Source organism: Neopsephotus bourkii, unplaced genomic scaffold (genome assembly GCF_033783945.1).
Source record: "Neopsephotus bourkii isolate Nb327-2 ecotype Australia unplaced genomic scaffold, CSIRO-AGI_Nbou_v1 NB_1510, whole genome shotgun sequence".
Classification (NCBI taxonomy): Eukaryota; Metazoa; Chordata; class Aves; order Psittaciformes; family Psittacidae; genus Neopsephotus; species Neopsephotus bourkii.
Genome location: NW_026901986.1, coordinates 190,133 through 212,091, shown reverse-complemented (window position 1 = coordinate 212,091; position 21,959 = coordinate 190,133). Strand labels below are relative to the sequence as shown.

Here is a 21,959-nt window from a genome sequence, read left to right as displayed (position 1 = left end):
TGTATGATAGTAAAGAAGGTCCTTCCTCTGCTTTTCACAACACATTCTCCAGTGGTTTATTCTGTGAATACAGCAGATGTGGTTCCAGAGCAGGGTGACGTTCTCCTCCTCTCTACAACGCAAGAATAAAAAGGGTTTATCCTAGAGAACCAAAAGAGCATCCTGTTTCAGGTATCCCTACTTTACAGTGCAGGAGTAAGGTACCTGGTTCTCTGCATCTGATGGCCAGAAGCTGCTGTCTGGTGCATCCACCTACTGCGTTTGTTTTAAGTAACTGGTAAGTTCATAAAAAATCCCAAGCAAAAGGCAAAAAAGGATCACTATAAAATTTTGCTTTGGCCAAGTTGTCCTTAAGTATGTGAGGTGGGATTTCTCTTTATAAAACACCCACTGACCTATCTCCTGTGTATCTTTGTTTCAATTTCTACTGATTTGGCTTAGTATAGCCGTGAACCTTGACAGTGCTTAGTTGCCCACATTTTCTGTTTAGCCCATATGCCCTTCTTCACACCCTAGGTGACACAAGTGGATTTGAGTTCACGTGTCACAATTAGTAGCTGTTGTATCCTTGAGTTTCCTGTAGGGATCTTAAGAGAATGCTTGTCCAAACTGAAATAACTTGGTACTTTTCCTATGGCATAATTGTTGTGTAATGTCTCCTCCAACATTTTGAGGTAGATCTTCTGGGTCTCTAAGGAAGCATGTGAACCTCTCCAGTTTTGTCCAGTCGTCACAAGGGCAGAGAAGCAATTTGATTTCTCTGCTGACAGTTAATGAGAATTCCCCTTACTTGCTCCTTTTTTAAACAGATCACACTGCCAAGGTCTTAGGCCCTTAGGTAGTATATAGGTCTTTTGACTCTTGATTATCAGAGAAGACTCTAGTCATTGGAATGCCCCCTAAAATTTGGACAATGTTGTAGCCGATAGGAGGGTGAAAGAGGAGTGACAAGACTTAAAATATCCTAATAAACCTCTACTTGGTAGCGTGCCTCAGTCACAAGGGCAGTTTTCTTCCTCCGTGGTTTGAGATGACATTAATTTTGTTCTATCTGAAGGGAAAATTACAGCATATGAAGGTACTTTTAGTCATGTGTTTCATAAATGTGTGAAATGTACTGGGTGCTGCGGGGAGCATCTCTGTGGGAAAGACCCTTGGGGTGCTGGCAGGTAGGAGGGGGTTGGATGTAAGCCAGCCATGTGCCCTGGCAGCAAAGGAGGCCAGCAGCATCCTGGGCTGTGTCCCCTGGCATGTAGCCTGTAGATCAAGGGAAGAGATCATCCCCCTTTACTGAGCGTTCATTAGATCACATCTACATACTGGTCCAGGCTTGGGTCCCCCAGCCATAGACTGGTTTGGGTTGGAAGGGACCCTAAAGCTCATCCAGTTCCAAACCCCTGCGGGCCTGCTTTGAAGAGCAGGTTGGGCTAGAGACTTCTATTAAGAGAAGCTGCAAGAGAAACCTCAAGCTGCTACTTGGTCACCTTCCCTCCAGTGGTGGTGCTGGGATCACTTCTTTGTATGTTCTGTCCCTGCTGTTAGCACGCTCAGTTTCAAGTGACTTTTTCCATAAAGGCCTGGGACAATACATTGAGCTTTTAGCAAATCTCACTCTGAAAATAAAAGGACACCCAAAGATTAGGAAGTGCAAACACCGACGTTAAGCTAACAACATTAATACCTACCAAAAATCTTCAATATAGTTAGATTATAATGCTGCAATGTAAGGAAAAGTGTAACGTATGCACTGTATGATTCAGTGTAGCAGAGCAGCTGCTGACCTTCAACAGTGCTGTTTCTCTTGTAAAAACACGGGGTAATTTGTGAGACTTGGCACAAACCCACCACCTAGAATTGAAAGTGGGTTGTAGAGGCAGTTAGCCTCTGAACATTCCCTGCCTGCCTTCAAGTAGCTCAGGTGGTTGAAGAGTGTCTTTGGGCACAGAAAGATTCCCGACCTGTGTTATCCTGGGCAGCATCACAAGGGCAGCTGCTTGCACTCTCTGTGTGCACAGGCTTATCTGAACAGTGGGAAGTACCTGGTAAGAATGTTTTACTGCTAATGAATTGCTTGCATCCAGTGGTCTGCTTCTCTGGCTCTGCCCATAGTGCCTGCTGTAAGGATTCTGAGTGCTGGGAAAGTCATGTGGAGCTGCAGAGGACCAGGTCAGAGCAGGAGAATGCTGTGTAGAATTGATTCATCTCAGCTGAAGGTGGATTTCTACAGTAGATTGGAGGATGTTTAAGTTAGGTGAGATGAATCTTGACAGGGGTAGTGAATACATCAGAGCAAAACTCCTGTTTATGTACACTGAAATATATTTTGTTCTCGAATGGGAGTTCCTGTTGGTTGCACTTTTGACTTCAAGTTAACATGTAATTTTTTCTAGAGCACCTTCTAAAAGAAGGAACTGTTTCTTGAGGGTTAGCAAACTGAAATATGGTGGTTACGTGTCCAGTTGGCAGGTTTTTTTCCTGTATTAATCTCAGTGGAGTAAATTTTGCATAGTTAACTGTCAAATGCATAATAAGATACTCTTTACATGAACAACACTTGTTCATGTAAAATTTTAATAGGATTGTAATATCCTTTATGTCAGTCTTGTCCATCTGTTTTCTAGGTAGTTGGGTTGGTGATTCATGTACTGGGCAACTAGATGCATGTCTATAGACTTTGGTGAGTTTTACTGTAAATTAAAGCCCATGTAAGTGGCCTGTTTGTGCCTCTTGTCAGTGAAGACTCCCTTCACTTCTGCCTAATCCTGCAGAAGAAAGGGTAAGCAGTAGCTGAGGTGTGCAGCCTCATGTCCTGCAGTAGCTCAATGAGGTATTTGTAAACTTTGCATTAGAAACCAGAGTTTTTTCTGAAGTCTTTTCAGTAGCGTTATTTTAAAATGGTTTCTGCCTTTTGGTACAGTTGACTGAGGTGTTAGTGCATCTGTCATTGTGATCAGTTACATGGATTAAGTTGGTTCTTCCTTATGTACTCATGATACAAACACTATGCTCACGTAATGTGGTAATGTAAGATTCTGAGCTTCAGTTCTCAGATCATTCACAGCCTCTATGCTAGCAGTTAGATAATACATTAGAAGGGTTTGAAACTGTGCTTTTTAGCAAGGGGATCTTAGAAGAGTTGTTCACCAGTTGGGGTTGTGCATGTCGTGCTGCTTGGTGATTGTTTAGTGGTCTTTTTTATCTCCCATTCTCTCCCTGTCCCTGCCCTGAATTGTAAAAGCAGGTCTTCCTTTCTCAAGTTCTTATGTTTGAAGAGAAGTCAGTTGGAGTTTTAGCTTCATCACAAGAGAGCCATGATTTCCTGCTGTCTAGCTTCTTGAGGAGACATAGGCATCTTTTCCTTTGTTTGTTATCAACCTTATGTTTTTCAGCAACATAGAATCATTGAATGGTTTGGGTTGGAAAAGACCTGAAGATTATCCAGTTCCTACCCCCTGCCGTGGCCACAGACACCTTCCACTGGAGCAGCTTGCTCCAAGCCCCTGTGTCCAACCTGGCCTTGAGCACTGCCAGGGATGGGGCAGCCACAGCTTCCCTGGGCACCCTGTGCCAGCGCCTCAGCACCCTCACAGGGAAGAGCTTCTGCCTTAGCTCTAACCTGAACTTGCCCTGTTTCAGTCTGAACCCATCACCCCTTGTCCTATGCTCAGTCCCTGATGAAGAGTCCCTCTCCAGCATCCTTGTAGCCCCCTTCAGACACTGGAAGCTGCTCTGAGGTCTCCACGCAGCTTTCTCTTCTCCAGGCTGAACAGCCCCAATGTTCTCAGCCTGTCTTCGTACAGGAGGTGCTGCAGCCCTCGAGCATCCTGGTGGCCTCCTCTGGACTTGACCTTGAGGGCAGCAGCTAAAGTAGCTGTCTTCCCTTTTGCTCTCTAGTTTCAGTGAGCAGCATGTATGGTCTGTGCTGCGTTGTTGGTGTGGCAAGTTGTGCGTGATTGCTGTTGGAAATATTCATCAATAAATACCTATAGAGCCCTGGCTGGAGCTGTTCAGATACTAAATGAGTTCTGTGGGGTAGTCAGGGTACAGTTACTTATTAGATGTTGTGTATATGCTCATTATCTCAAATAACATAACGAAGATGAACACTCAAGTCATGTCTCGGGCAGCAATAGCTTAGTGTTTAATTGACTTTGCTTTTATTTTCTACCTCAGTAAGTTGGCCTACATGGACTTCACTGCAAGTTGAGATTTTTGTTTCATTTGCTGTTCTGCTGTAAGTCACATCTCTTTCATTTAAATTTCTTCTGGGGAAAATGAAACCCCAGTATCAACTGCAGATGAAGTGTAGTTTTTACACTTGAACAAGTCAAAATACATTTCATCCCAGAGAGAAAATTCCTCTCGAAGGTATATTTTGGTTAAATTTATGCAATTGAGTAGTCCCATTTATCTCCAGAAAGCTGTGGTCGTGGGGAATTTACATATATATAACGTAAATCATAGTAATTCGTTTTATTTATTTAAATACAAACATTGCAGGACCAGAGATTTCACTTTGATTTAGTGGGTGGTTGGGGTTTTTAAAGACTCCAGTGTCTATGCGTTGTGGTCTAACTATTTTAATTACTCTTAATATTCACGTGGAGTATGGTACTGTCACTGTTTATACACGGAATCCTGCTTTCCTAAGAACTGTATTACTTCCTGTGGTGGTATTTCAGGCATTCAGAAAAGCTGTTGTAATCTTTCTGTGTTCAGATTGGAATAGGCGCTAGACCACTGCACAGCATCTACCAACCAGAACATCATCTCAAATGGGAGTGCGGGGTGGGGAGTCTTGGTGCAAGTCACACTGTTCAGGTTTATTCACAGATGTCAAAGGAGAACAAGAAGCTAATTCCAGAATAGAGGGGAATTTCAGGTATCTTTTCATCAGTTGAATACTTACAATTGCCTTTGAAGTGAAGGTGACCTTGCAGTTTTATGCAATATAGTAATTTAGGTCGTTGCCTTTAGATTTGCCATAAAAAGCTAAAATGAAAGGGCTGTCTTTTTATTAGTTAATTTTTGTGACAATGGAGATTCTACCTAAATGTGATTTAATGAAAGGGCTATAAAGTGAGGAATACTGTGATTGTAGGACATTATGTTTCCTTGGTATCTGACCTGTGGAGGTCCCTTTTAGCATACTGTTCAATAGGGTTTTGAGGAAGAGGTGACCTAATTTGTTTCTTTCTTCCAGCACTGGGCATTCACATAAGCCAGGTCTTCTTGATGCAGCATTTAGGAGGGAGCTGGTCATTACTGCATGGGTGCTGTGTAGTTTATTTTGAGCCCAGCTGTAATTCTTGCTGTTTATTCCTAGGAATTTAGGACTTGATGAATTAAAGCTCTTTTGAGTGCTTTGTGAACTCAGTGATTGATTTATAGGTATGGTAAGGCTGAGCACTGAGAGAGCTCTAAGCTCCTTGGAGTTGGAGGTGATCTAAATTCCCAAAGGATTTGTCAAGTGAAGGATGACTGCATTCTTCTATAGACCTGAGCTCTAGAGGGTAGGAGGTGATGGGACTGTGCTCAGTAGCAGTTTAAATTACTGTAGACAAATAATGGGCTTGTATCGCCTGGTATAGTCTCTATACAAGTAGTCTTTATACAGCTTGATTTTCATTTCTGGTCTTCAGACATGGGTTCTGTTCCTAAATGGAGTTGTACCATAAGGTGCGTGTAAACATGCAACTCGTTATCTGAATGGCTAATGAAATCTGGAATGTGTATCTGTCAGGCAGGCTAAAGGGGGGGAATGCTCTGCAGCTGAAAGGTAAACAGATAACTTTCCTCTTGCCTACACTTCTAAAACAATCTAAGCTTTCTCATGTGGCTTTGATCAGAGAAATTATTCGCACATCACTCAGTTTTATTTTTGGCAGAGTTAAGTGTAAGCTTTAGAACCGCTTCCGGGCTGATTTGTGATCATCAGTGCTGGGGAGAATCACAAATGATAACAAATAAGGTTAAAAATGAGTACTGAGATTTCTGTGTCTGCAGAGCTTTTATAGCGAGGAGGGGTGCAATTTCTGGTACTTGAGGCCAGCAGTCAGGAAGCTGTTTACCCTGAATTCCACTTACACAGAGCTGAACTCATTAAGTGTCAGCGGATGGTTTGTCCATCCACCCAAAAGATGTCTTTCCTGTAAAATGTAGTCTCCCTATGGCAGTTGCTTTGATGTTTTATAGCCTGCTTTCTCTGTTCAGCTGTACGTTCCTCCCTGTTTGGTTGTTTGCAAAAAGCTGGGTGGTAATTCACTTCTGGGCGTGAATGCGTAATTCATTTTCTGCAGTGGGATTATGTTGGCTGCTTTAGAGGGGAGCTAATGAACTCTTCATTGAAGGAGAAAGCTCTGATTTTACTGTAGACAGGCTTAATATCTGGAACTTTGTTTATACCTGGATGGTAGGAGAAAATCCAGTGTGATGCTGTTTTCCTCATCTGTGAGTTAGAGGAAAAGCTTGCAGACACACAGTCTTAATAGCAGCATGGGAAGGTGGTTCATGAATAGAAGCCTCCATTTCAGTCATTAGTTGCCTGTTTTTTCAGTCTCAGCACATGGAACGATGCTCTAAAACACATTAGGAGCACCTGCAGTTAGCATACTGGTAACAAGTTCTGGCAAAATCATCTAAATGCTTTATCTGCTAAATCTGATCCCGTATGTGAGCAACAGGTCTGTTGCACCTGCACTAAGGGAGGGTAAGAGCTGACAAGTACCTCTGTCAGACATCCTTGCAGTGCAGCCAAGAGATATTCCCATTTCACAGGTATAAAACTGAAACTCAAGGATGAAGATACTGAGTTTACTTCTTAGGTATCTGCTAAGCATTACAGATATGTAAACATCTACAAATGCCTTCATGTTCCTGTGCTCAGGATCTTGTGAGTCTGGGTAGTTAATACACGAATCAAAACTCCCGCCTGATTTAAAGAGGTTGTACCGAGCCCCAGATGAATTGCCATAGTAGAAGTATCTCTGCTGTACAACCTATTGGTCTCATGTCCAACCGCTGTCCATGGATATGCCTGCTTTCTTAGTGTGACCCCAAAATCACAGCTACAGTTTCTGTCCCATGTGATTAAGGATTTAGCAGCCAGTACCTCTGTTTTGCATATCAAGAAAGATGGATTCACTGAGAAAGATAAGCACCGCAGATGTTCAGTTTGTATATTTGGGTTGAAGTGACTGCTGGGATACTTCTTGAAAAGGAGAATCAAAAGACATAGGGACAAATGCGGCGAATTGTGCCAAATTCATGGGTCAGACTTTGGCCCTGAGCAATGGCTGTTTTTCAGTCAGGTACTGCATCACCTGTCTGTCATTAAAAGTGGAATTGTTTCTTTGAAAGCCATTCTTTTAAAGAATCCAACTTGCAGATTTACTATTTCAGTTTCTTCGAAGGACCCAACGTTGCAGCATCGTTACATACCTGTGAAATTAGAATAGCTGCACTCTAAGCAATGTTCCTACTTTGTGCTGCAGGTTATTTTCCTTTAGTTGAACACTTACCCTTGCCTTTGAACTGAAGGTGACCTCGTACTTTGTATGCACTATGTTAAGAAGAAGAATCAATCTATGTTGTACGAAGAACATGGAATCATGTTGAATTAATTACCTTGGGGGTATTTATCTACAGGAAGTGAAGTCTGACTAAGTGCATCTTTAATTTCTTGCAGATCGTCTTAATTGCATTTGGTTAAAAGTAGCATTTGGTTTATTTCTGTAGAACTGTTCTTGTTGGGGGGGGGGATGGGGGTGGTGGTGATCATACTTTCCTCTGTTTAAAAAGACCAGCTGAAATGCAGAACTTACTTTGGGGCAGGGGGGTGGTCTTTCTTTTGTGTGCTTTGTTTGCTTGGTTTTGGGGTTTTTTGGGTGTTTTTTTTAATTAGAGGAGAACCACGTGAAGTGCAGCATGGAATGATTGATGAGGAGAAAATCAGGTGCATTTCTGGCCTTTTACTTGTGTTTTCCAGTAAAGTGAATCTTCAGGATTAGATTGGCTGTAATAATACCATAAGCATTGCTCAGAATAAATTGGATGCGCTAGTATGTCATACCAGCCATTCAAAAAGGTGGCTTAGCCCTTCTCAGGAGCTGGAACTGGTGTGATGGTGGTGGGGAAAGGTAATGCTTGTAAAATAGATTCTCTGATGCAACACTGGAAGTGTTAGAAGTTAAACTCCCCCATTGTGTTTGTGTCCTTGAGTTTGCAATGTAAGGAATTAATACTGTGGCAACTTGGATACCTGTTCAATTGGAATGTCTTGGAGTTCTGTGTCAAATTCAACAGTATTTGAATATAAAAGATCAAGGTAGAAGTGTTAATGGAGAAATCCAGTCTTGGCTTCAAAGGGGTCTGCCTCATTAAGAGTCCTGTAGTGAAAGTTAGGCATGGTTGACTAAGGGCGCACAGCCCAAGGAATAAAGAGGACGTTTATAACTTCTTGTTTGAAAGAAGACTCCTGGAAAGAAGACCTCCTGATGTGATCCTCCTGTATGGATCCTTTCAACACGTTAAAAGGAAGTTAAACAAAATCTTTATTGCTGAAATACCTTGTTAAGGGATTTCTGTAGCCCCACGTGACTGCCTCCGTGATGTGGTCTCTGTTAGGTTACTTTTCCCCTGGTTCAGTGAGAATATCCTGCCATTTAAGTAGAAAACGGGGAATGAAGCCATTTTTTAGGGCAGTTTGGCAGCAACCACATTTTTTTTGGAGACTTCTATCTACCATTGTTGCAGTAATATTTAATATTGCAAATACTACATTATATGTGTTTGGATTCTTTCGGTAGCGATACTCCGTTGCTCATATCCTCTTGATGTCTACTGCCATTACAAAACACTGTTTGGCAGTATTTGAGATGTGCCTTCATCACAAGTTACAACAACATCTTGTAGTAGCAGTTGGTTACTTGCCTCCAGCTGAAGGAAGATGTGTAGCACTGCAGTTTGGTTCACCTCTTGGCAAACTTGATTGAGGAGGGTGACATGCTTAGTTTGAGTACTTGTGCTGTGCTTGTATGAGGTTTCCTCTTTGTGGGAAGTATACCCTGCCTGAGTTTCGTTATGATCTCCAGGGTGTGATGTCCCGAAACAGTTAACTAGCATTAAAGACATTAAAAAACTTATATATTAACAGATTGAAATGAAGGCTCAGAGATTATTTATAAAATGTAGAACATCACCCACAATGCGTCTGTCACAGATGGAAAAAATGAATGTATTGACAGGTCTGTAGTCCATCGAATAAGTTTATAGATCTGAAATCCTACCCAAGCTTGCCAGAAGTTAACAGTTTGTCTCCAGTACCGGATTTGAATGTGCTTAAGCAGTAAGTCCCATTAGGCAGGCAATTCTTGATTGCCTGTGTATCAGAAGAAAGCAATTTACTGTCTTTTTCTTAGAATGTGACTGTGAAATTTGTTCCTGAAACATTAGCCAGGCAGCATGGTGCACTTCTAACTTGTGTATTCGATAGGGATAAATATATATAGCACGTTTTCATTTCCTTCCAGAGTGAACGTGCTAGAGAAACTTACCATGTATGAGCTGGTTTCAGAAGAGCCATGCTTGGCTTGCAGTCTGCTTCCAGACTCTTGAGTATACAGGTTATTTCATGTCTTGATGATACTGTGTGTTCAGAGCGACTGTTTTCATTAAGTCATAAGCAGTAGCACAGACAAAAGCGGTCTGTGTGCTCAGAGGGAGGTTTTCAAAGGAGATGGAATGGCTGTATTTGAGAACAGGTTTTTATGCTTGTAGTCGTTCATATGAGTCAAAGACAAGTACTGGCAGCCAACGAGGCTTTCACATGTTCACTGAAGGAAGAACACGCTCAGATGATAAAACACCAAGGAAAGACAATGATTTTAACTTTGCTCCTGTCATCTGGTGTGGCCACAAATGTGTTGGCCGCATCCCATGGGTAAATTTTCTCATACTGGTAGAATATGTGGTGGAATATAGTAGAATACACTTCATCGTTCTCTGTGGTGGTTCTCATTTTGCAGTGTAAGTTATTGGTGTAGTAGTCAAGTGATCAAGGCAAGATTTAGGCTTGCCTATGAACGTGAATCATTGCAGCAGTTTCACACTTCACAACTGGAGTTGGGAAATGGTGATGCAGTGTATAGTAACCTTTTTGTGCTGTAGCCTTACATGTTGCTTTATAAGAAGATACAACTAGCTAATGTACACAGCAATTTTAATAGTATGACTTGTGTTAACAATACAAATAATGTAGTGGCTGAGAGCAAGAGGTGAAAAAGTAATTCACTGTAGTAGGCAGCATTTTTTCATAATGATTTTTGGTTTGGGGCATAGAATACAAATTGGGTATAATTTAATTGCTGAAGCTGGCCAAGTGTAATGTTAATTTTAATATGGCTTAAGTGAAACAGTAACTTCTATATAGTTGAGAAGCAATTTCAAGAAACCGCTGGTTACTTAGGTTATGGTTTCAAGTTTATAATCACATGTTATTAAAGTTCTTTGGTACTGTGCCTCCTTAAACTGAAATGCTGATGTTAAGGGAAGATATTTATTTTACTGATGCTGCCTTATGAAATTTAAATGGATAACTGCTGATTGTTAAGTACTGTGTGTATGTTTAAAAATGTTCAATGTCTCTTTTAAACGTAGTACTAGAAATACACAGAGGAAAACATTGTGAGTAATAAGTGTTTTGTCCCATCTACCTTTTGACAGGAGAATTAGATGACAGAGAACAGGCAAAGCTGGAAGTAAAAGTATGGGATCCAGATAGCCCCCTTACTGACCGTCAGATTGACCAGTTTTTAGTTGTAGCACGGTAAGATTAAAATCCTCTAATAAAAACAAATTCCTTTTCCTTTTCCTACTGACTATTTATTCCCCTATATCGCATTACTCAACTTGTTTGCCATTTTGTGAGCCCTTCTCTTTCCCACAGTTAGCTAAAAAAGAAAATCAGACCATAACCTTCTGCATATTTATTGAAGCTACCAAAACAGAAGAGAGGAAAAGTTTTGGAATAACGCTACATTCCCTGTATTTCAGGTCATAGTAGAATTTGCTGTTTGAAATGTAGACATCACTCTGTTTTCCCCTCAGACTAAACGAAACGGGATTTCAGTGCTTAATGGTTTCTGTCTTGGATTATAGCACTTGGGGTTTTGCAGCATAAAACAAAAGTGAAGAGTAGAAATGGAGAAGACGTTAACAGATGAAATGGATGCAGAACTTGCCCAGTTTGCATTGAAGCTGAGTAATGCACAGTGTAATTATTTTGGGTGGGTGTTGAAGTAAAAGTTTGGGTGTATTTTGTTAGTGGAAAAAATGTGGTCAGTTCCATTTTATAACTGAAATTTAATTTATAAATTAAACGAGAGGAGCATCAAAGCCTTTGGAATTCATCAGTACCTGAATTATTTCTCTGTGTTTAAAAGGAAGACTTTCAAAACTCTTCAGGCTGCTTAACTGAAGGACAGCGCTGCACTCATAGCGTACAGCAGGTTTTGCCTGACCTGTCACTGTAATATAGTACAAAGGTACTGTTGTAATAATGGCACAGAACTGTTACTGCCAGCTAACATAGGGAATTTATCCTGAATCCCTCTATCTCATGTGTTTTCTATAACCTGGCTGCACAGCATAGTCTCAGATCTTCTCGGGCAAATAATCCTTTCCCATTGTTCCCAGCTTTTGTGCTTTATTCTTTCACCCTTTTGAACAAAGCATTTCAGGAAAGGAAATGGAGAAGTTGCTTCGTATTTTACAGCTCATGTATGGGGAAACGGGTTGCCAATTTATTTTCTTACAGTTCAGATACTGACCCACCTGGGTTTTTTCTTTCTCCTTGACTTTGCAGTGCCGTATCCTTTATAAACAGCAGTAAGAATTGCCTGCCCCTGTTAAATTTCCAAGCAAGCCAGACGGGTGTAGGTGTTAAAATGCATCTTCTCAGAAGATCACAATGCCTGAGAAGTGCTCTTGTAGAACAGAACCCAGAAAAACAGAACTACTTGTATCACCAGCAATAGAATACCCGGACATGTGTGGGCAAACCATTGTGGGGTGCCCTAAAAAAACCACCCACATGAAGGTGATGTGCGTTTTGTAAGAGTTCATGCATTGCCTTCACATCCCTTCGCTCCCCATTTTGCAGCCCCTCCAGAAGCTGAAAGAGTGTCCTATGAAGCTGATAATGTTCCCAGTCTGCTACAGGAAAGTGAAAGAGAAGCAGTGAAATAGAAATAGCTTTCTAGAGGAAAAACGTTCTCCTCTCTTCTTCACCTTCCTTAAGACATCCTGTGCAATGCCCTGACAAAGGATGTATTCCTCTCTGTAAAGGTTTCTGTTACGACAGGAATGGGTCTTGCTCATAGCTGATAAATTATAGCTATCCAGGATGTTTTGGCAGGCAATCACTAATGACCGTCTGTAATCAGATGTTACTAGGGTACCACTTCATCAATGTACATCCACAAAATTCCCTTCACCTTTGTAAGCTGCTTTTGCACTGACAGAAGCTATTTCCAAGCTCCTATACATTTGTATTCCCAGGCTGCAAGATCACATTGCTGTTGCATTAAGTGCTTCCGAGACAAAATTTGAACAATCTTTGGAGAAGCCGTTCTCCTTTAATGATTGTGGCAGCTTTAAATTCAGTTGTGTGCTTGCAGGTACAAGCTTTCATTATCCTGGGCCATTAAAAGCTTCTTGAGTAACAGCAGAGTTGGTATTATGGTCTGGTAAACTGCTTACAGACTCAGAAGCGCTGTGGCCTAACTGCAGTTCACTGGGTGCTGGCTGTGCCTGCTGGGCTTCCAGGGAATGACATTTCTCTGGTTGCCTTCAGTTTTGCAAACTTGAAATCCTGGTAATAAGAGCCTTTTCCTAACTGCTTTCCTGTGATTCTGGTGAGCTGTGTGTATGCAGCTGTATTTGACATTCTGGAAGCATTTTCATGTGATCCTTTTTAACATGCTGCATGTTTTTCACATGCTTTGCTCTGGTGAGACCCCACTTGCAGCACTGTGTGCAGTTCTGGTTCTCCAGCATAAGAAGCACATGGAGTTGTTGGAGCAAGTTCTTAGGAGGCCATGAGGATGCTCAGGGGCTGCAGCACCTCCCATACACAGACAGGCTGAGAACAGTCAGGTTGTTCAGCCTGGAGAAGAGAAGCTGCGTGGAGACCTCAGAGCAGCTTCCAGTGTCTGAAGGGGGCTCCAAGGATACTGGAGAGGGACCCTTCATCAGGGAGTGCAGTGACAGGACAAGGGGTGATGGGTTCAGACTGAAACAGGGCAAGTTCAGGTTAGATCTAAGGCAGAAGCTCTTCCCTGTGAGGGTGCTGAGCACTGGCACAGGGTGCCCAGAGAAGCTGTGGCTGCCCCATCCCTGGCAGCGTTCAGGTTGCGCAGCATTTGGGTGACATCACAGATTTGCTGTGGCTTTCCCAAGTCTTGCAAGGTTTACTGCCTCAGGAGTAAAAAGCCTTGTATGCTTGTTCAGTGTGGGTCTGTCACCAAGCCCTAGTATGCTGGAGATGAAGGTAGAATGTGCTGATCCTGTCCAGAAATTTGAGGTTTTGGGAAAATGCATACGAGTATTTGAATGGAAGGATCCTTAACTTTGAGCTCCCAAAATAGTCTTGCTTGCCTACAAATCTTGAAAGTACCTTATTGCTACTTAAGCATAATTTGGGCAAGGGCTCTTGCTTGAACTAGCAAAAAGCAGCTGCATCTGTTAGGAGGAGCTTGAGGCATCAAACTGGTTTTGAGTTGGTTTTTGGTAATGCAGTGCCATTTATACTCTGGCAGTGAGAATTCTGACACCGTTTTCTACTCCATTCAAATGTAATCATCAAATGTGGAGTCATCAGTTTTTGTGTCTACCAGCTTTAAGGAGCAGGACTCTGAGAAGCTGCAACAGCAGTTCAGGTCTGTCCACATTAGCAAACAGTACTACGTAGTAGGAGTGGATTTGAGGGATTGCAGTGTTTGGTGCCGAGGACCTGGCATCCACGCTATGCACATTTTGAGCAGTTTTATTTTTAGGCTAATTCCAGTCTGCTCCTGTGGACTAAATACTATGAGTATGTTTAACTTCACAGAAATCCAGTATGTGTGCTGCAAGACATCTTTGATGTTGGTTAAAGTGCAGTAGATAAAGATGCTGGGTACAGCCCCTTTGAAAATCCATTCCTGTCTTGAACTGAAACACTGATCCAGATGAAGCCTGTTTTCTTCAGTCAGCAGTCTCTTACCATTCCTAATATACAAGGTGTACTTCATTTCCTTGTGAGATCTCAGGTTCTCTTTCTAACTCTGTTCCAGATCACATAGTATTGGGAAATAGAAACTTTTCTGTTGTGTACCTAATAGTCCTGTCTTTCGTTTGTCAGAGTCAAATATAGTGGGAGGTGTGAGCTCCAGTCTGGACAGATGCTGGGAGCCACAGACCTAGCCTGTTTTTTCCTGTTTCTATCTATCTGCTAATTTGGTCTGGAATTCATTACATAATATGTTTTTGGTGCATTCTAGTTCTGTTTATGTACTTTATGATGCGGTGGAACAGTTAACAGCTTAGTTCTTTCATTCTGCTTCGTCTAGCTACATTATCAACATAATCTTCTGGAAAAATATATCTCTAAATCAAGCTATTTTCTGGGTATTTGTGGTCTCAGCCATTTCCAACTAAAACAGAGTTTTGAAGACTAATTAAAGTAGCATTGCATCTTTAGCTAAAAATGCTGTTGTTTGGTTTCTTTGCAAGTCAAATGGCATGGCTACCTCTGGCTAGCATAACGTATTTATCTTCATTGCAATGCCTGCTTATTTTTTTAATGTAAAATCACAGAAGAATGGAAAACTAAATGTTAATCGTGTAATCACTTAATGTGAATCATTAGAGCTCGATCCTTCCTGAGTTGTTCCCACTTTGCCATTTTCTCCGAGACAGCGATTATATTAATCTTCTGTTGGTCACTGCTGATTTAGTTCCAAGTGCTCGTGGTATTTTGGTGTATTTGGACGTGTGTTTGTTACAACAATTTATCTTGCAATGAGGGAGGGAACACAGTGCAGCTTCAGCTGGCAATGTGTCTCTCATCGTATTGATGTAAAGAATACACTCATCAACTGAGGTTATGTATAAACACGTAAAAGTGTGCTCAGATAATAGTGTTCTGTTCCTGCAAGATCATTTGGTGTAGTCAGTGGCAGTAGACAAGAATCCCAAAGCACATCAATGAAAATAAATACCTAGAAGTGACTGGTTTGAAAGCTTCAGCATTCGTTCTGTTTGGATTCTCTTTATGTGATGAGAAGTAAGAGAAGTTGGAGTTCGTTAAAGAGGTAATAAAACTTAATGGTGGAATTGTAACGTAAAATTACGTGGTAAAGGTAGTGAAAAAACTTGATGCCGGTGATGCACTAGCAAAACTAGACCTTTGCTGGCAGCGTGAATTACAGCCCCTAATGGTAGGCAGATAGTTTGGCAATAAAAGGAAAAATACGTTCACATAATGTTTACTAGGAGTATCAGAAATACTGCATTTCTGCCTCTCCATCATGCTTGGCTAATGCATGTTTATTCCTTCCTGCATTTCATGTTACTGTTTTTGACCAAGTTCTGTTGAAAACAACTAATTCAGACTTGGAGCTGAATTTTTGCCAGCATTTTTTTTTTTTAATGAATTTTTATTTATTGCATTAAAAAGGAAAATATTCTTCAGTAGCGTTTTCATGGACCTGCTTTCTGGGAGCTGCCAATCTCTTCCTCCTTGAGCGTGAAATTACAGGATGATGTGCAGACGATTGCTTTAATCATACCCTGTGAATGCAGCTACCTGTATGTATCAGGCTCTCTTCTGATGGATAACAAAGATGTAACATACGTTCCAGCTGTGGTACATAGGGGATGTTATATGGAACGTCAGCCCCTACCCTAGCTTTGAGAATCTTTCAGGGAAAGAACAGTGGCAGCTGACTTCTCATGTGTATCATGTCATCTCCTTTTGTGCTGTCAAGACCTGAAGTGATAACAGCGAAGCATAGCACTGTACAGGCAGCTGCCTAGAAATGCAAGGAAAAGCTGTCTTCTGGAACAGCAACTTATTTTTAATATGTTCTTTACGTCAGATTTTGCATTCTCTCAGGAGTGTTTTTCAATGTCAGCATTGTGTTGGTGATACAGGGCTCCACTGAAGGAGTATTTTTAAGGTTTTAAGTATCACGAGACTGTTAAGGAGCAATCAGATATTAACTGGCTGTAAAATGATGTTACTTACAGCAGTGTAAGATATCACTTTTTAGGACTGTTTCCAGCTTGCAGTGAAAGGGAACATTGGCAAAATGATATGGAAAACAAAAAGCTTTCCTAATATGTAGGAAGCCCCCAAAGATCCACTTAATTCTTTTCCTCAACAGCAATAACTCTGAGGTGTGGGGCACAGGTCTCCTTCATTTGCTTGCAGATGCATGAGGAAGATTCGTGGATGCGCAGAGGTGGTTCACTCCAAACAGATTCATCCAGAGTGCCCCTATTGCTCATCTTCTATCACTGAAACAGAGAAGCAACATATAAAAGTGAACCGTTTTCAAATGAGCATCCAGATTAAAAAGGAACTTGGGTGGGTTTTGGGGAATACAAGAGGAAAATAGAGCTACTAGGCTGGATCCAGAACTTTCTGGATCTGATTTGATGCCAGACTGCTGGTGGTGCTGGGGAAGGCAGTGGCTGTTTTTATTCCGATGTATAATTGCAGTGGTTCTGGAGGTGCTTTGGTAAATAACAGCCCTTTTCAGAAGTAGGTACTGATCAGCAGTTAAATCTTTAGAGATGTTTATGACAGCCTCTTGTTTACTAATTCATAATCTCATTGACTAATACTGACCCGTGCAGAAACTGGAACGACCACGTCCCTTAATATCTAGGCTTGAGCTGTAAGAAGTTCAGAGCAGCGTTTTGTGGGTTCAGCACCTACCCTGAAGTTTTGCCCCAGGGCAGGATGCACAGGCACGGGACTGTCAGGTTTTTTTGGATATGGATATTGTGGAGTTTTGCTGGATTTGGTGGTTTATTCAATGGTCTCTGAGCCTGGCACCGCAGTCTATCCATTTGCTTTATGTTCGTACGGTTGTCAGCTACAATCTGTTACAAGTCCTGGAGAGAACATTCTTGGTTCTGGTCTTTAAGATAATGAAACTGAGGAAAACTTAATTAAGATAACGCTGGATCGTTTGGTCTAACCCTTAAAGCTCTGATACCTGCTTGTTGATGCCGCCTGTGCAAAGAGTGAGCTCTCTGCTGATAACAGCAGTTATTTGTTGTGTCCATCTCTCTGCCACCTCTGTAATTCACTGTGTGCCTTCTGGCTTTAGCTCACTGTGGCAGGCATGGGCAGTGTTGGTTTCTGTTGAACTCAAAGTACTTTAATTATTCTTTATAACTCATTTGTGGTGAGGTCACTGAGCACATTCTTTTTAATATGAGTTTATTATTGCTATTATTGAATTAGATGTAGTTTAAATATTTGCAGTTATTCTTTGGATCCTACCAACTTAATGGAGCATTTAAATTAAGGAGTCTGTTTAAAAGAGGGAAGGAGCAGATGAGAGTGTTTCTTCTCAAAGCAGGCACTGGTTAATGGGTTTTTTCCTTTAACATCTTTTTTTAACTAATTCTTTGCTGGCATTAGAAGAAAAATCATGCAAGGAAAAATGACAGAGGAAATATTTGACCTTTGTATCAGTATTTTCGTCATATTTGTATTTTAAATTGAAAAAAACCCACCAAAAATTAAGGATTTTAGTGATTTCTAAAAGCACTGTTGAGTTTGTATTTGGATTGCATGGCTAGATTACACAGAGCACTGTGTGTCACAGACTTGCAGTATGGTAGAGGTTGAAGGGACCATCCTGCCTCATGTGGTCCAACCTCCCTGCTCGAGCAGGTTGCATAGGAACATGTCCCAGATGGTTCTTGACTATCTCCAAGGAAAGAGGCTCCAGAGCCAGTCTGGTCACCCTATTCCAATGCTCTGTCAGCCTCACAATAAAGGAGTGCTTCCTCTTGTTCACGTGAAGCTTCCTTTGTTTTGGGTTATGCCCGTTGTCTCTCATCCTGCTGCCTGGCACCGCTGTTTTGACACTAATTACTGTTTAACAGCCAAAAGCAGGTGAACTGGAAGTGATGCTGATTTCAAGATACAGCCACAGGCACAACCCCCCTGCCTTGCCCCCCATCCAGGAATGGCACACTGCCTGCATTTTATGGTGATTCCTTATTTGGTTTGCACTCATGTACCCCGCACTCCCAACGCAACATTGCTCTGACAGTTATGATCCTCTCCTACTCAGTACAGCACAGGAAGCAGTGTCAGCCAGTGCATCAGTTCTTACCTCTTTATCACATAGTCAAAATAAACCTAGCTTTATAGTGTGTCTTTGTTTTGCCTTTATATACTGGGCACCGTAATTCACATGCTCTCAGGCCCAGAAATCAGCCTCAAGTTTGTTGTGGCAGAGAGGGACTTGTGAGAACACACTCTTTGTAATTCCCAGATCATACCCTGGTTTTGGTTTAGAAACATGGTCAGCAGAATATTATGCAAAAAGAAGATAAGGAGCTAGTAGGAAGCAGGAGAAGGGAAATACAGACACGCCACATGCTGCTTCCCTGGTTTGAACATCAGTGACACAAGGACCACAGGAAAGACTGTTTACCTACAACCCTTATCAATGCCAACATGTTTAAAGGGGTTGACTGACTATCAGGGAATGCGTTCACAATGGAACCTTATTCTTGGGAGTGATTTGTGAACAAATACTGTTCTATGTAGTGCCAAACTTAAAGGAAGAAAATAGAATGTGTGTGTGTGTGTGTGTGTTCTTGGCACATATTTGCCATCTTTGCAAAGAGGGAGCAAAGGTTGTGGAACAGTGTTTGAATATAACTTATTTATTCCACAGCCTGTAGAAACGGAGGCAGTTAATATCTGGAGTGTGTGAGTCACTACTGTTGAATCTTGACTGTGTTTTGTGAGATTTTGGCAGCAAGTACTGAAACACGCGTTTGGTATTAAATGTTTTGAGAGTCAAGATGAAATTGCAGTAGCAGATGTTATTGCCAGTTTCCCCATGATCAGTAATACATGTCAATGACTTAAACTCTTGAAGCACATTATTTTGTTGTTGAATATCAGGTTTGTAGTACACAGTAACGTGGCGCTTGGCATTGTGTGGATCTCTGTCAGTGGCATTCCTCACTGGTGTACTTCTGCACTTACAATCTGTGGGCAGTGTAATTGCTGATGGAGGCTCCAGTCCTTAGTCCAGAGGCTAACCCTGTGTTAACAATGTTGGGTACCCTAATTCCCTGTCTCTGTTCCTTTTTGTTGCTCCGGTAAGTACATAAATGCCATGTGCAAGTCATCCACAAAAGTGGAATTGGGAAAAAAAAAAAAAGGCAGAGTTTTGGAGAAAAACATGTGCATTTCGGTAATGCTGGGATGCTTTTATTGAGTAGGCTGAGAGGTCCGTTTAGTTCACTATTACGGAAAACCTGTGGAAAAAAGCAGGATTTGGAGGTACCTTAGACTAGGCTAATATGCTTTCTTTGCCTCATTAATGGAAGTAGTAGATGTGCATTACTGAAGTGATGGAAATGTTATTTATTTCCTCATGGGAACATGGTAAAACCCCTTCTGTTAACCGTTGGTTTTTATTAAACAGTGTCCTTTATTTTATTAAACAGACGTTTTAATTTTGAATGTAATAGTCACTTCTGCAAACCCCAAACTGAATAGGGACTTTGCCTTTTTAATTACTAAAAAAAAGGTACCTTAAAAATTGGTACGTTGGGATTCTCAGAGTATCTTCTGTCTCTGTGCTGTTGTTCTTGTAGGTAGGGTGTTACTTCTGGGGGAGAAGGTCAGAGGGTTTGGTGCAGCGTTTAGTGATTTGTCTTCATCACATTGTCCTGTGTTAGCAGAGATCTGAAATCTTAGAATCATAGACTAGTTAGGGCTGGAAAAGACCTTAAGATCATCCAGTTCCAACCCCCTGCCATCTTAAGAGTAACAATATGTCACTGTTATTTTTGAAAGGACACCTTTATATATTTGATAAGAAAAAAGAGGTTACATCTTTCTGTGGATTTACTGTCCGTTGTCTCTCTGTTGCAGTGCGGTTGGCACGTTTGCTCGAGCGTTGGACTGCAGTAGTTCTGTCAGGCAGCCTAGTTTACACATGAGCGCAGCTGCTGCTTCCCGAGACATCACACTGGTAGGTGGCTTCTTAAAAACCCTACAGCTTCTTTTATATCTGGGAATTCAGCAGTATCCGTTACTGCAGAGTCCTCATCCTCCGGACATCTTTCCAACACCTGCGTGCAAGTAGCTGCATGTGCATTTTCTGTAAGTTTATTTGTAGTCATACTGTAAATTGCTTTATAGAATCCCAGACTGGTTTGTGTTGGAAGGGACCTTAAAGCTCATTCAGTTCCAACTCCTGCTATGGGCAGGGACCCCTTCCACTGGAGCAGCTTGCTCCAAGCCCCTGTGTCCAACCTGGCCTTGAACACTGCCAGGGATGGGGCAGCCACAGCTTCTCTGGGCACCCTGTGCCAGCGCCTCAGCACCCTCACAGGGAATAGCTTCTGCCTTAGATCTAACCTGAATCTATTTAAATAAGTATCTTCATATGTGCTAATAGGCGCAGCAGAGTGGATAATACACATTGTGTAGGGATTCATTCAGTATAATGATCCATAACGTGATTTAAAGTACGTGGTAATAAAGCTGATTGAAAAATGATTTGATATTTTGTGCTACATGTATGTGTCAGTAAATGTATAAAGGATAAGCAATCTGACTTTGTAAGCAACTTTTTGAGGAATGGTTTACTTAAGATATCTTTAGGATGTTTCCTTAGTTTGTTAAAATATTCACTGTAATGTGAGCACCTACGTCTTTTAGAGAAAGTTAAAAATACATCAGTTACAGACCAAAGGTTTGTCTCTGTATACTCATATTAGCTGAGATGACAAGATGTGCCACAGTAATAAAAGTGTGCCAGGAAAACCATGTGGGAGCAAAAGGAATTCTGTGGGAACAGACAATATCATGAGGTTAAAAGAAGGGGATTAGAAAAATTATGAGCCATGGGCCCATAAATGGGTGCTAAGGAGAATAGGGAGAGGTGTACCATCTAGCCTTCCTAATTCCCAAGGTTTGGAGATGCTGGGGAATGAAATGGGAATTGACTTCGGACCGTGGTCAGACTTAGCTACTTATTTTCTCTTAAGTAACATCCCTTGGCGCTGCTTGGCTATGGCTAGGTGGATGGCTGGTTTGATTCAGTAGGGCAATTCTTGTATTCCAGATAATATATATTCAATAATATCATGAGAAAAATGTTTAATTTCTTACATTTTTCAGTGTACTTAAAGGATATTTAACAGGAAACTGATTAAGCTGGACTATGGTAGTGCAGGAAGGGCAGTGGCAAAAGGTGATGTCTTCAGTAATACTCAGACTATTTTCTGTTTCACACTTGCTGATCTGACCAATACAGTTCTGTTCACATTAAATGTCTAATTTATCCATCAAAACAGTTCTTTAACATTTTCCATTTTATTAAGTTTTCATTTGATTAAGCAATTATAATAAACCCCACACATTGTGCCTCCTTCTTGCTGTATGCAGTGATTAATAGAACAGGTTCATCCTCACAGCAGTTTCTCCTTGTTTTAAAGTACATGTTCAATGCTGCTAAGAAGGAGTTGCATTTAGCTATGAGTGTCCTATGTTTCTCCATTGCAAATGATCATTAAGTTCCATTACACTTAATGAAAGGCACATCTTACAATGAGGCGCCAGAGAAGCCACCCCAAGTTTACTTATTTTATCTGTCCCCATTTTCCTACCTGCTCAGCTTTTAAAAACCCTTCTGCTCTTT

The 21,959-nt window shown here is 41.4% G+C and overlaps 1 protein-coding gene across 5 annotated transcripts in view; it reads left to right on the top strand.

Annotated features, from left to right (window-relative positions):
* The window catches only part of MTA3 (metastasis associated 1 family member 3), a 126,281-nt gene that overhangs the window by 38,297 nt on the left and 66,025 nt on the right, over positions 1–21,959 (top strand). For all 5 annotated transcript variants that reach the window (XM_061369710.1, XM_061369714.1, XM_061369712.1 and 2 more), the window contains exons 7-8: positions 10,723–10,825; positions 20,186–20,285. In XM_061369710.1, coding sequence (XP_061225694.1) covers positions 10,723–10,825; positions 20,186–20,285 — 203 coding nt within the window. The remainder of the gene's footprint in view (positions 1–10,722; positions 10,826–20,185; positions 20,286–21,959) is intronic.